The sequence below is a fragment of the Pseudophryne corroboree genome, chromosome 6, assembly GCF_028390025.1.
Source record: "Pseudophryne corroboree isolate aPseCor3 chromosome 6, aPseCor3.hap2, whole genome shotgun sequence".
In the NCBI taxonomy this organism is placed as follows: domain Eukaryota; kingdom Metazoa; phylum Chordata; class Amphibia; order Anura; family Myobatrachidae; genus Pseudophryne; species Pseudophryne corroboree.
The window spans coordinates 533,152,258-533,165,722 of NC_086449.1; the positions used below are offsets into that span (position 1 = coordinate 533,152,258).

The 13,465-nt window shown below is 45.1% G+C and overlaps 1 protein-coding gene across 3 annotated transcripts in view; it reads left to right on the top strand.

The window, feature by feature from the left end:
- The window catches only part of TMCC3 (transmembrane and coiled-coil domain family 3), a 227,844-nt gene that overhangs the window by 192,711 nt on the left and 21,668 nt on the right, over positions 1-13,465 (top strand). For all 3 annotated transcript variants that reach the window (XM_063927611.1, XM_063927610.1, XM_063927609.1), the window contains exon 3: positions 9,878-10,013. In XM_063927611.1, coding sequence (XP_063783681.1) covers positions 9,878-10,013 — 136 coding nt within the window. The remainder of the gene's footprint in view (positions 1-9,877; positions 10,014-13,465) is intronic.

Here is a 13,465-nt window from a genome sequence, read left to right on the forward strand (position 1 = left end):
CTAGACAGGGACACTATATTGCTAAACATAGAGCATATTAAAGACGCTGTCTTATACATGAGAGATGCACAGAGGGATATTTGCCGGCTGGCATCTAAAATAAGTGCACTGTCCATTTCTGCCAGGAGAGGGTTATGGACTCGGCAGTGGACAGGTGATGCAGATTCTAAAAGGCACATGGAAGTTTTGCCTTATAAGGGTGAGGAGTTGTTCGGGGATGGTCTTTCAGACCTAGTGTCCACAGCAACGGCTGGGAAGTCAGCATTTTTACCACATGTCCCCTCACAACCAAAGAAAGCACCGTATTATCAGGTACAGTCCTTTCGTCCCCAAAAGAGCAGGCGGGGTAGAGGCGCGTCCTTTCTGCCCAGAGGCAGAGGTAGGGGAAAAAAGCTGCAGCATACAGCCAGTTCCCAGGAACAAAAGTCCTCCCCCGCTTCTTCTTCTAAGTCCGCCGCATGACGCTGGGGCTCAACAGGCGGAGCCAGGTACGGTGGGGGCCCGTCTCAAAAACTTCAGCAATCAGTGGGCTCGCTCACAAGTAGATCCCTGGATCCTTCAAGTGGTATCTAAGGGGTACAGGCTGGAATTCGAGACATTTCCCCCCCGCCGTTTCCTCAAATCTGCCTTGCCAACAACTCCCTCAGGCAGGGAGGCTGTGATAGAGGCAATTCACAAGCTGTATTCCCAGCAGGTGATAGTCAAGGTGCCCCTACTTCAACAAGGACGGGGTTACTATTCCACAATGTTTGTGGTACCGAAACCGGACGGTTCGGTGAGACCCATTTTAAATTTGAAATCCTTGAACACATATATAAAAAAATTCAAGTTCAAGATGGAATCGCTCAGGGCGGTTATTGCAAGCCTGGAAGAGGGGGATTACATGGTATCACTGGACATCAAGGATGCTTACCTGCATGTCCCCATTTACCATCCTCACCAGGAGTACCTCAGATTTGTGGTACATGATTGTCATTACCAATTCCAGACGTTGCCGTTCGGCCTGTCCACGGCACCGAGGGTATTTACCAAGGTAATGGCCGAAATGACGATACTCCTTCGAAAAAAGGGAGTTTTAATTATCCCATACTTGGACGATCTCCTGATAAAGGCGAGGTCCAGGGAGCAGTTGTTGGTCGGCGTAGCACTATCTCAGGAGGTGCTACACCAGCACGGTTGGATTCTAAATATTCCAAAGTCACAGCTGGTTCCTGCGACACGTCTACTGTTCCTGGGGATGATTCTGGACACAGTCCAGAAAAAAGTGTTTCTCCCAGAGCAGAAAGCCAAGGAGCTGTCATCTCTAGTCAGAGGCCTCCTGAAACCAAAACAGGTGTCGGTGCATCACTGCACGCGGGTCCTGGGAAAGGTGGTAGCTTCCTACGAAGAAATTCCATTCGGCAGGTTCCATGCCAGAACTTTTCAGTGGGACCTGTTGGACAAGTGGTCCGGGTTGCATCTTCAGATGCATCGGTTGATAACCCTGTCTCCAAGGACCAGGGTATCTCTGCTGTGGTGGCTGCAGAGTGCTCATCTTCAAGAGGGCCGCAGATTCGGCATACAGGACTGGGTCCTGGTGACCACGGATGCCAGCCTTCGAGGCTGGGGGGCAGTCAAACAGGGAAGAAACTTTTAAGGACTTTGGTCAAGTCAGGAGACTTCCCTACACATAAATGTTCTGGAACTGAGGGCCATTTACAATGCCCTAAGTCAGGCAAAACCCCTGCTTCAAAACCAGCCGGTTCTGATCCAGTCAGACAACATCACGGCAGTCGCCCATGTAAACCGACAGGGCGGCACAAGAAGCAGGATGGCGATGGCAGAAGCCACAAGGATTCTCCGATGGGCGGAAAGTCACGTGTTAGCACTGTCAGCAGTGTTCATTCCGGGAGTGGACAACTGGGAAGCAGACTTCCTCAGCAGGCACGACCTCCACCCGGGAGAGTGGGGACTTCATCCAGAAGTCTTCCAACTGATTGTAAACCGTTGGGAAATGCCACAGGTGGACATGATGGCGTCCCGCCTAAACAAAAAGCTCGAAAAATATTGCGCCCGGTCAAGGGACCCTCAGGCGATAGCTGTAGACGCTCTAGTGACACCGTGGGTGTACCGGTCGGTTTATGTGTTCCCCCCTCTTCCTCTCATACCCAAGGTACTGAGGATAATAAGGAAAAGAGGAGTAAGAACTATACTCATTGTTCCGGATTGGCCAAGAAGAGCTTGGTACCCGGAACTTCAAGAATTGATCTCAGATGACCCATGGCCTCTGCCGCTCAGACAGGACCTGCTGCTGCAGGGGCCCTGTCTGTTCCAAGACTTACCGCGGCTGCGTTTGTCGGCATGGCGGTTGAACACCGGATCCTAAAAGAAAAAGGTATTCCGGAGGAAGTCATTCCTACGCTCATTAAAGCTAGAAAAGATGTAACCGTACAACATTATCACCGCATATGGCGAAAATATGTTGCGTGGTGTGAGGCCAGGAAGGCCCCAACGGAGGAATTTCAGCTGGGTCGATTTCTGCACTTCCTACAGTCAGGGGTGACTATGGGCCTAAAACTGGGTTCCATTAAGGTCCAGATTTCGACTCTGTTGATTTTCTTCCAAAAAGAACTGGCTTCACTGCCTGAAGTTCAGACATTTGTTAAGGGAGTGCTGCATATTCAGCCTCCTTTTGTGCCTCCAGTGGCACCGTGGGACCTCAACGTGGTGTTGGGTTTCCTGAAGTCACATTGGTTTGAGCCACTTAAAACCGTGGATTTAAAATATCTCACGTGGAAAGTGGTCATGCTTTTGGCCTTGGCTTCGGCTAGGCGAGTGTCAGAATTGGCGGCTTTGTCATGTAAAAGCCCCTATTTGATTTTCCATATGGATAGGGCAGAATTGAGGACTCATCCCCAGTTTCTCCCTAAGGTGGTATCCGCTTTTCACTTGAACCAACCTATTGTTGTGCCTGCGGCTACTAGGGACTTGGAGGACTCCAAGTTACTGGACGTAGTCAGGTCCTTGAAATTGTATGTTTCCAGGACGGCTGGAGTCAGGAAGACTGACTCGCTATTTATCCTGTATGCACCCAACAAACTGGGTGCTCCTGCTTCGAAGCAGACTATTGCTCGCTGGATTTGTAGCACAATTCAGCTTGCGCATTCTGCGGCTGGCCTGCCGCAGCCTAAATCTGTAAAAGCCCATTCCACGAGGAAAGTGGGCTCTTCTTGGGCGGCTGCCCGAGGGGTCTCGGCTTTACAACTTTGCCGAGCTGCTACTTGGTCAGGGGCAAACACGTTTGCAAAATTCTACAAATTTGATACCCTGGCTGAGGAGGACCTTGAGTTCTCTCATTCGGTGCTGCAGAGTCATCCGCACTCTCCCGCCCGTTTGGGAGCTTTGGTATAATCCCCATGGTCCTTACGGAGTCCCAGCATCCACTTAGGACGTCCGAGAAAATAAGATTTTACTCACCGGTAAATCTATTTCTCATAGTCCGTAGTGGATGCTGGGCGCCCGTCCCAAGTGCGGACTGTCTGCAATACTTGTATATAGTTATTGTTAACTAAAGGGTTATTGTTGAGCCATCTGTTGAGAGGCTCTGTTATGTTCATACTGTTAACTGGGTATAATATCACGAGTTATACGGTGTGGCTGGTATGAGTCTTACCCGGGATTCAAAATCCTTCCTTATTGTGTCAGCTCTTCCGGGCACAGTATCCTAACTGAGGTCTGGAGGAGGGTCATAGTGGGAGGAGCCAGTGCACACCAGTTAGTCCTAAAGCTTTCTTAGTTGTGCCCAGTCTCCTGCGGAGCCGCTATTCCCCACGGTCCTTACGGAGTCCCAGCATCCACTACGGACTACGAGAAATAGATTTACCGGTTATTATATATAACAAAAAAAAAATGTGTGTATATATATATATATATATATATATATATATATATATATATATATATATATATATATATATAAAATATACTGCTCAAAAAAATAAAGGGAACACTAAAATAAAACATCCTAGATCTGAATGAATGAAATATTCTTATTAAATACTTTGTTCTTTACATAGTTGAATGTGCTGACAGCAAAATCAGACAAAAATTATCAATGGAAATCAAATTTATTAACCCATGGAGGTCTGGATTTGGAGTCACCCTCAAAATTAAAGTGGAAAAACACACTGCAGGCTGATCCAACTTTGATGTAATGTCCTTAAAACAAGTCAAAATGAGGCTCAGTAGTGTGTGTGGCCTCCACGTGCATGTATGACCTCCCTACAACGCCTGGGCATGCTCCTGATGAGATGGCAGATGGTCTCCTGTGGGATCTCCTCCCAGACCTGGACTAAAGCATCCGCCAATTCCTGGACAGTCTGTGGTGCAACGTAGCGTTAGTGGATGGAGCGAGACATGATGTCCCAGATGTGCTCAATTGGATTCAGGTCTGGGGAACGGGCGGGCTAGTCCATAGCATCAATGCCTTCGTCTTGCAGGAACTGCTGACACACTCCAGCCACATGAAGTCTAGCATTGTCTTGCATTAGGAGGAACCCAGGGCCAACCGCACGAGCATATGGTCTCACAAGGGGTCTGAGGATCTCATCTCAGTACCTAATGGCAGTCAGGCTACCTCTGGCGAGCACATGGAGGGCTGTGCGGCCCCCCAAAGAAATGCCACCCCACACCATTACTGACCCACTGCCAAACCGGTCATGCTGGAGGATGTTGCAGGCAGCAGAACGTTCTCCTTGGCGTCTCCAGACTCTGTCACATGTGCTCAGTGAGAACCTGCTTTCATCTGTGAAGAGCACAGGGCACCAGTGGCAAATTTGCCAATCTTGGTGTTCTCTGGCAAATGCCAAACGTCCTGCACGGTGTTGGGCTGTAAGCACAACCCCCACCTGTGGATGTCGGGCCCTCATACCACCCTCATGGAGTCTGTTTCTGATCGTTTGAGTAGACACATGCACATTTGTGGCTTGCTGGAGGTCATTTTGCAGGGCTCTGGCAGTGCTCCTCCTGTTCCTCCTTGCACAAAGGCAGAGGTAGCGGTCCTGCTGTTGGGTTGTTGCCCTCCTACACGTCTCCTGATGTACTGGCCTGTCTCCTGGTAGCGCCTCCATGCTCTGGACACTACGCTGACAGACACAGCAAACCTTCTTGCCACAGCTCGCATTGATGTGCCATCCTGGATGAGCTGCACTACCTGAGCCACTTGTGTGGGTTGCAGGGAGGTCATGCAGGCACGTGGAGGCCACACACACTACTGAGCCTCATTTTGACTTGTTTTAAGGACATTACATCAAAGTTGGATCAGCATGTAGTGTGTTTTTCCACTTTCATTTTGAGGGTGACTCCAAATCCAGACCTCCATGGGTTAATAAATTTGATTTCCATTGATAATTTTTGTGTGATTTTGTTGTCGGCACATTCAACTATGTAAAGAACAAAGTATTTAATAAGAATATTTAATTCATTCAGATCTAGGATGTGTTATTTTAGTGTTCCCTTTATTTTTTTGAGCAGTGTGTGTGTGTGTGTGTGTATATATATATATATGTGTGTATATGTGTATATATATATATATATATATATATATATATATATATAATGTGTGTGTGTGTCCAGGATGGCACATCAATGCGAGCTGTGGCAAGAAGGTTTGCTGTGTCTGTCAGCGTAGTGTCCAGAGCATGGAGGCGCTACCAGGAGACAGGCCAGTACATCAGGAGACGTGTAGGAGGGCAACAACCCAACAGCAGGACCGCTACCTCTGCCTTTGTGCAAGGAGGAACAGGAGGAGCACTGCCAGAGCCCTGCAAAATGACCTCCAGCAAGCCACAAATGTGCATGTGTCTACTCAAACGATCAGAAACAGACTCCATGAGGGTGGTATGAGGGCCCGACATCCACAGGTGTGTGTATATATATATGTGTATATATATATATGTGTGTGTGTATGTATGTGTGTGTATATATATATATATATATATATATATATATATATATATATATTTACACATACATACACATACACAACTGCCACTTGGACCAGCACTCCCATAACGATGGTCAGCTGCCCTGGTGCCCTCTGAACTGAATTCAATAGCATAAATGTGGAAAATAATCAGCGGCACTCAGGGTCTCTTCAGCAATGTATTAAAAAATTACTGCAATATCCAACGTTTCGGGACTGACACGTCCCTTTGTCAAGGGACTGACACGTCCCTTTGACAAAGGGACGTGTCAGTCCCGAAACGTTGGATAATGCAGTAATTTTTTAATACATTGCTTTTTTCACTGAAGAGACCCTGAGTGCCGCTGATTATTTTCCACATTTATATATATATATGTATGTATGTGTGTAGGGACCGGCACTCTCACAAACAGCACATAAATGCCCAGGTGCCTCCACAAATGGTCAATCGGCCATAGATATCACTGGAAGAGAGTGGCACTCTCAGGACTTCATTCAGGTAAAGAAGGACACAGCGGTCACAAACTTGTGTCCTTCTTTACCTGAATGAAGTCCTGAGAGTGCCACTCTCTTCCAATTATATATATATATATATATATATATATATATATATATATATATATATATATAGCTCAAAAAAAATAAAGGGAACACTTAAACAGCACAATGTAACTCCAAGTCAATCACACTTCTGTGCAATCAAACTGTCCACTTAGGAAGCAACACTGATTGACAATCAATTTCACATGCTGTTGTGCAAATTGAATAGACAGCAGGTGAGAATTATAGGCAATTAGCAAGACACCCCCGATAAAGGAGGAGTTCTACTTCTCAGCTCCTATGCTTTCTGCCTGATGTTTTGGTCACTTTTGAAATCTGGCGGGCGGTGCTTTCACTCTAGTGGTAGCATGAGACAGAGTCTACAACCCACACAAGGGGCTCAGGTAGTGCAGCTCATCCAGGATGGCACATCAATGCGAGCTGTGGCAAGAAGGTTTGCTGTGTCTGTCAGCGTAGTGTCCAGAGCATAGAGGCGCTACCAGGAGACAGGAGAGTAGGAGGGCAACAACCCAGCAGCAGTACCGCTACCTCCGCCTTTGTGCAAGGAGGAATAGGAGGAGCACTGCCAGAGCCCTGCAAAATGATCTCCAGCAAGCCACAAATGTGCATGTGTCTACTCAAACGATCAGAAACAGACTCCATGAGGGTGGTATGTGGGCCCGACGTCCACAGGTGGGGGTTGTGCTTACAGCCCAACACCGTGCAGGACGTTTGGAATTTGCCAGAAAACACCAAGATTGGCAAATTTGCCACTGGCGCCCTGTGCTCTTCACAGATGAAAGCAGGTTCTCACTGAGCATATGTGACACCACAGACTGTCCAGGAGTTGGCGGATGCTTTAGTCCAGGTCTGGCAGGAGATCCCTCAGGAGACCATCCGCCACCTCATCAGGAGTATGCCCAGGCGTTGTAGGGAGGTCATACAGGCACGTGGAGGCCACACACACACACTACTGCGCCTCATTTTGACTTGTTTTAAGGACATTACATCAAAGTTGTATCAGCCTGTAGTGTGTTTTTCCACTTTAATTTTGAGTGCGACTCCAAATCCAGACCTCCATGGGTTAATACATTTTTATTTCCATTGATCATTTTTGTGTGATTTTGTTGTCTGCACATTCAACTATGTAAAGAACAAAGTATTTAATGAGAATATTTCATTCAATCAGATCTAGGATGTTTTATTTTAGTGTTTCCTTTATTTTTTTGAGCAGTGTGTGTATGTATATATATATATATATATATATATATATATATATATATATATATATATATATATATATATAATGTGTGTATGTATGTGTATATAAAAAAAAATGTGTGTATATAAAATATGTAACAATGCGCTGTCTGAGACCGGATGTATATATCCAAATACTCGTACAATAGTATTCTGGCACAGGTATACTTGTTCTTAGCTAACACTGTCTGTCTGAATATCGACATGTAGAATACTTAAGCGTTTGTAAAAACACGGCGCTGATGTACAGGCGGGTTTACAAAGGAGACCTTGCCCTACAGTCCTGGAGACCAGTCGCATCTATTTTAGAAAATGGCACCCAGCGTCTCAGTTAGGGAGTGAGGGAGAGTGTGAGGCAGCTCCAGGGCGGGAACACCAGCAGTAGATGGTGCCCTGGCCCGGGGGATGAGCTACAGGTCAAGCGCTGGCTCCCCTATGCTGGACTTTCACCACCTGGTACTGTGGAGTCTTATTAAAAGTGGACATTAGTATATCCAACCTGTACTCCTATGCCCTGGTGGATATAGTGGGGTCCCTGCTCGGTCACAGTGTCCACGCCATTGTTGCAGTCCGTCTCCCTAGACTGCGATCGGAACGCGATTTAATGGCGGGTCCCGCCTGGGGGACCCTCTTACCTCCTCCCCGTAGCAGCCACGCGAACCAGGAGAGTGTCTGCGACTGTGTGCGTAAGCCGGAGCGTCTCCGCCGCAAGTACCCGTGAACTGAGCCAGCGGGAGTATGTGACGCCGCTTGGGAGGTGATGGAGCTGCAGTGCTGAAGTGTCACCCTGACATACAGCGCTGACAGCCCAGTTTTGAAGAAATTTTCTGTCAGAAAAAGCTTTTTCAGGGCTGCCCAGTGCAGCCCACGTGTTCAGTGACCTGCTTCTGCAGACACCGACTGAAAACTGAGTGCCTGGAGGCAGGGTTATAGAGGAAGCCCCAATGCATCTTAGGACAGCTAAAGCTTTAACCTGTTGGTGCCTGGATCAAGATCCATCTCTACACTCCAATGTTTTCCCTGTGGAACACAGTGTACCCCGCTGCAGAAATACAAATATTCTTTGATTTAGCTTACTTGTCCACTGCTTCCCCTTCGACAAATATTTTAAGATAATTATCCTAAATTAAATTTCTGGATGCTGAAATATATCTGCTCAAAGTGTATAAATATTTTGTAATCGTGGTTAGCTAGAATTGTTTATAATTATGCACTGTACTGTGCACTGGGTTCCGAATGATCGACAATCAATAGGTTGACAGGTTCAAATGGTCGACATGGAAATGGGCGACACGTATAGTTGACACAAGTTTGGGGTATTTTTTTCTTTTCAACTTTTTTTTTCTTTTCTTTATCATTTACCATCCACGTGGACTAAAAAGCCCTACACACTGAGTGATCCGCCGCCGAGCTGCCAGACGGCGGATACGGCCGACGGGCGACCCTGCGGTGGTGGGACAGCGACGGGGGAGTGAAGTTTCTTCACTCCCCCCCCCCCCCCCCCGTCACCCGGCTCCATAGAAGTGCAGGCAAATATGGGCGAGATCGGCCATATTGGCCTGCATGCACAGCCGATGGGGCACCAGTGATGAACGAGTGCGGGGCCGCGCATCGTTCATTGCTGGCGCCTCCACACTCAAAGATATGAACGGTATCTCGTTCATATCTTTGAGTATTATCGCCCAGTGTGTAGGGCCTATAAGATTGGGAATAGTAACCTGTGTCGAGAGCAATGGTAGCGGAGCGAGACACCTTGCCCGAAGCGTGGTGAGTGAAGCAGTACACTAATTGAGGTCATGTGTGCTTTAACATAGAAAATGAATACCCCCCAAAAAAGTTTTCAACTTTTTTTGAGGCGACCTGTTGACCTATTGCATATCGACCATATGGGGTTGACATATTGACTATCTACCTAAATCTGGTTTAGCTAATGATCCACACTTCTGTGCACTTTAGTAGCACTGTGACTTGTTCTATTATTTCTAACGTTTGATTTTAATGGTTTTTTGTTTAATTGCAAATGTCATGACTTCTGATGAGATCCTGAAACATGCCTGTCTTGAAAAGGAGCTTGTATTTTAGGCCTTTAATCAATGTGCAATTACTTTTTAAAAGGTATGAAAGGCTTGAAGACCAACTAAATGATCTGACTGACCTACACCAGCATGAGACGACCAACTTAAAACAGGATCTGGCAAGCATTGAAGAAAAGGTTGCCTATCAAGCTTATGAAAGATCTAGAGATATTCAGGTAACTCTCACTTAAATGCTAAGCTATATATATGGCTTTACATGGGACAATGGTGTACTATGAAATATAGCTACCATTCCTTAGTTTGTTAATTTTCAGAAGTGTAATATGGATATCTACTTGTAGAATAAAATAACGTTTTAACGTGTAACATTGCCCAGAAAAAGGGATTGGGTAACCAGTTTGCTTATTTTTTACTCCAATGATAGCAAGCTGTGTTGCCTTTTTTATTTTTATATTGATCAAAATCGGATCAAAAGTTCATGTGTCTGGATATCCGATCGGCTCAACCAATGACCTCCATTTTGTCAGGTCAACAGCAAAGGTATAGTGATAACTATAACTAGTATGTAGCGAATGTACAGTGTATTTGGAATGCTTCTGTATTGGAGTGGTGGTATTTTTCTCTGTTTGAAGACTCTTACCACCCTCAATCTAAAGCTGTTCGCCTTGCAATTGTACATTTAATGGGATGGGCTGCATGAATAATATAAAATGTTTGTAGCCTGTATCTTATTAAATGTATGTTAAGATGGGGACCTGTCATTTTTTAAAGAACCATTAAACATCACATAAAATAGAATTTAGCGTTACCAAGGCATGCCTTTTCCACTACAAATAAACTATTAACATGATTTACCAAGCCCTGTGTCAGTCCACCATGTTTAGAAATGCAGATGTGGGTGTACAGTTGTGCATAGGGTTGAATGGCTATTTGTAAGGTACTCTAACCTGATCCATCGTGACAGTATGTAAATATCTAGTAGGGGTTTTTTTCTTTCTTTTTTAAATTTGTTTTCAAATCCTTGCACGCAAGCTGTATATGGGTATATATCCTCGATAACTATGGTATGTCTTTTATTGTAAGCAATATACTTTTTGTAGTCCTCATTAACTAAGATAGAATGTGGCATTTTCCATAATTATTTCTTTATACCAGATCTGCAGTCTACTCCTATGGGGCTGATGCAGAATGAGATCTTTGTACCAGAATCTTCTCTTCAGATCCTGATGCCAGTTTGTGTACGTAAAATAGCTTTGTGCATGCAAATAGCCTCTGCAGATTTGCATGATGTATACCCGCTTCCACCTGAAGAGAGAGGGAAGAGGCATACTAACATAGGCCGAGTACAGTAAGAGCATGTTTGCACAATTGCAAACAGGCACACACATGCCTCAGAAAGCCATAACGTTTGAGTTTTGTCGAGGGTAGTTGCAAATAGGTTGTGATGCTGAGGACTGTCTCTAAAGGCTAGCAAGCCTCTTCTGATTGGTCGATGCTGATAGTTGCTTTCTTCGTGCATATATAGTTTTAGTAAACTTTTTTTTATTTGTTTTTGTTCACAAGATCAAGAGATTTACTTTCTGCAATGATTTATTTATTTATTTCAATGACCTCATTGAAACCCTGGCACATGTGCTACTGGTACAGAAATGCAATTGTAGTTTTTTTTTTTTTGTGGAATGGATTTAGGCCTGCGATTAGGGGCACAGTTGGGGCCAATAATGTTTGTTGTAAATTAAAAAATTGTTACAATACATAGTATGCTGTTACCTAACTTTGTTGGGTAATATATGTTGGTGGTCTTCAGTTTGCCGGCTGTCGGGGTCCCGGCGCACAGTATACTGGCGGGGGAATCCCGGCATACTTAGACCTTTTCTCCCTCTTGGGGGTCCACAACCCCCCTGTAGGGAGAATAGATAGCTTTCACCGTGCCCGCAAGGGGCTAATTTGTGCTCATCACGCTGTCGAGATTCCGGATCCGGTATGCTGTGTGCTGGGACCCCGACAGCCGGCATACCATACTACACCCATATATGTAGATGTTAATAAATGCACTTATATATAAATGTTAAAATCCCAACTAATTGATAGTCTTTTCTCTTCCTATGATGTCCAAGTTTAGCCTGGTAAACGAGCACATGAATTAACTGATAAAGCTAAATATTTATCGTATATAAAACACTTTAAGAGGTCTAAGAACACTATACGCTATCTACGTAAGAAGTACCGTAAGGGTACGCAAGTTGTGTAGCGATCGCTCAACCGTAGTCGAGACGCTCAAGCGTCACGTTCGCTTACGGCCCAGTGATCACAGGCAGGCACGCTATTGGCTGCCGACTAACGTGATGATTCGCTATAGCGTAGCGTACGCTCGGGACCACGAGGAGATCACCAGCGGTGCAGACGCTTACAACGTTTAAACCTTTATATCTATACTTTTAACGCTGAGATACACAGTATACCTTAGTGTGGAGACAGAGTGTAAGTGCAACCTGGTGTAACCTGATTAACTACAAAGCTGCTTGAGCGTCACCGACGCTCAGAGAATACTTAACTCTATAAAGAATGCACAGATACCTGGGCTTAGGGTCCAAAACCTATTATATGTATTATAACTATTATACTTGCAAAAAGAATCACAGTACAAATGATACACTACAATATAACATAAACCAACTAACCAGATAAACTACACAGGAAATACAATACAATACAATTAAAGGAAAATACGAGAGAGATAGAGAGAGAGAGAGATGGCTCACAGTAAGACAATATGATTACGGAGAAAACTTACGCACAAGGGGAAACGATCGCATGCGCCTCGATATCCAGCTCCCGATTATCAGCAATGAGAACCGTTGAAGAGAGTGCACTGGATACGGTCGGCCTGCCTATTTATGCCCCACACACAATACAATTCAATGGTCCCTACAATCTCATTGTTCATTGGACACAGGAATTCGGCTTCGCATTATAACAAAAGGTCATAGGTTGATTCATACAGGTGGGCTGTGACTATTTCCAACTGCTCAGGTGGGAGGGAAACTGGGTTTCCCGCCGCATGGGTAATAAAGTGCAAATAAAGTAAATGTTCATAAACTTCTTATGTCCATAACTATTCGCACGAGCGATTGATCTGCTTCAAACCAACACCGGAATATTTCTAATTAAATATTCTTCCGATGGATACTAAACACCACTGTATTACTCCTGTCTGACCCTTCGTATCAAACAAAGAGGGATTCCTCTGTTCATAAACATTCTATATTAACCAAACTTTCAGAATCTATCAAAGGGACCATGATCTACAAAATACATTATTAGTGAAAATATGTAATGATTGAGTCGCACGCTATGATCGCATAAACTCTACCGTAAATACGCATACCATGCGCCTGTGGGTGCCCGCGACTGTGAGTATGCGCACGTACGGGAGAGCGTACGCATGCGCAGCACGGACCTGTGTGAGGTGCAAATATGGTAGTGTGCATAGAGATATTTTTCTGACTTTGACAGTCCACCCTTTGGCAGTCAATAATAACTGCCACCTTCTAAAACATTTCAAAAGGAGAAAAATATATGTCAGGGGTTAATTCATTTCCATGGTTGGGTAAGGGAGGAGAGAGGAGTAGGTGGGAAGAGGGTATGACCTAGTGAGATAGCAGAA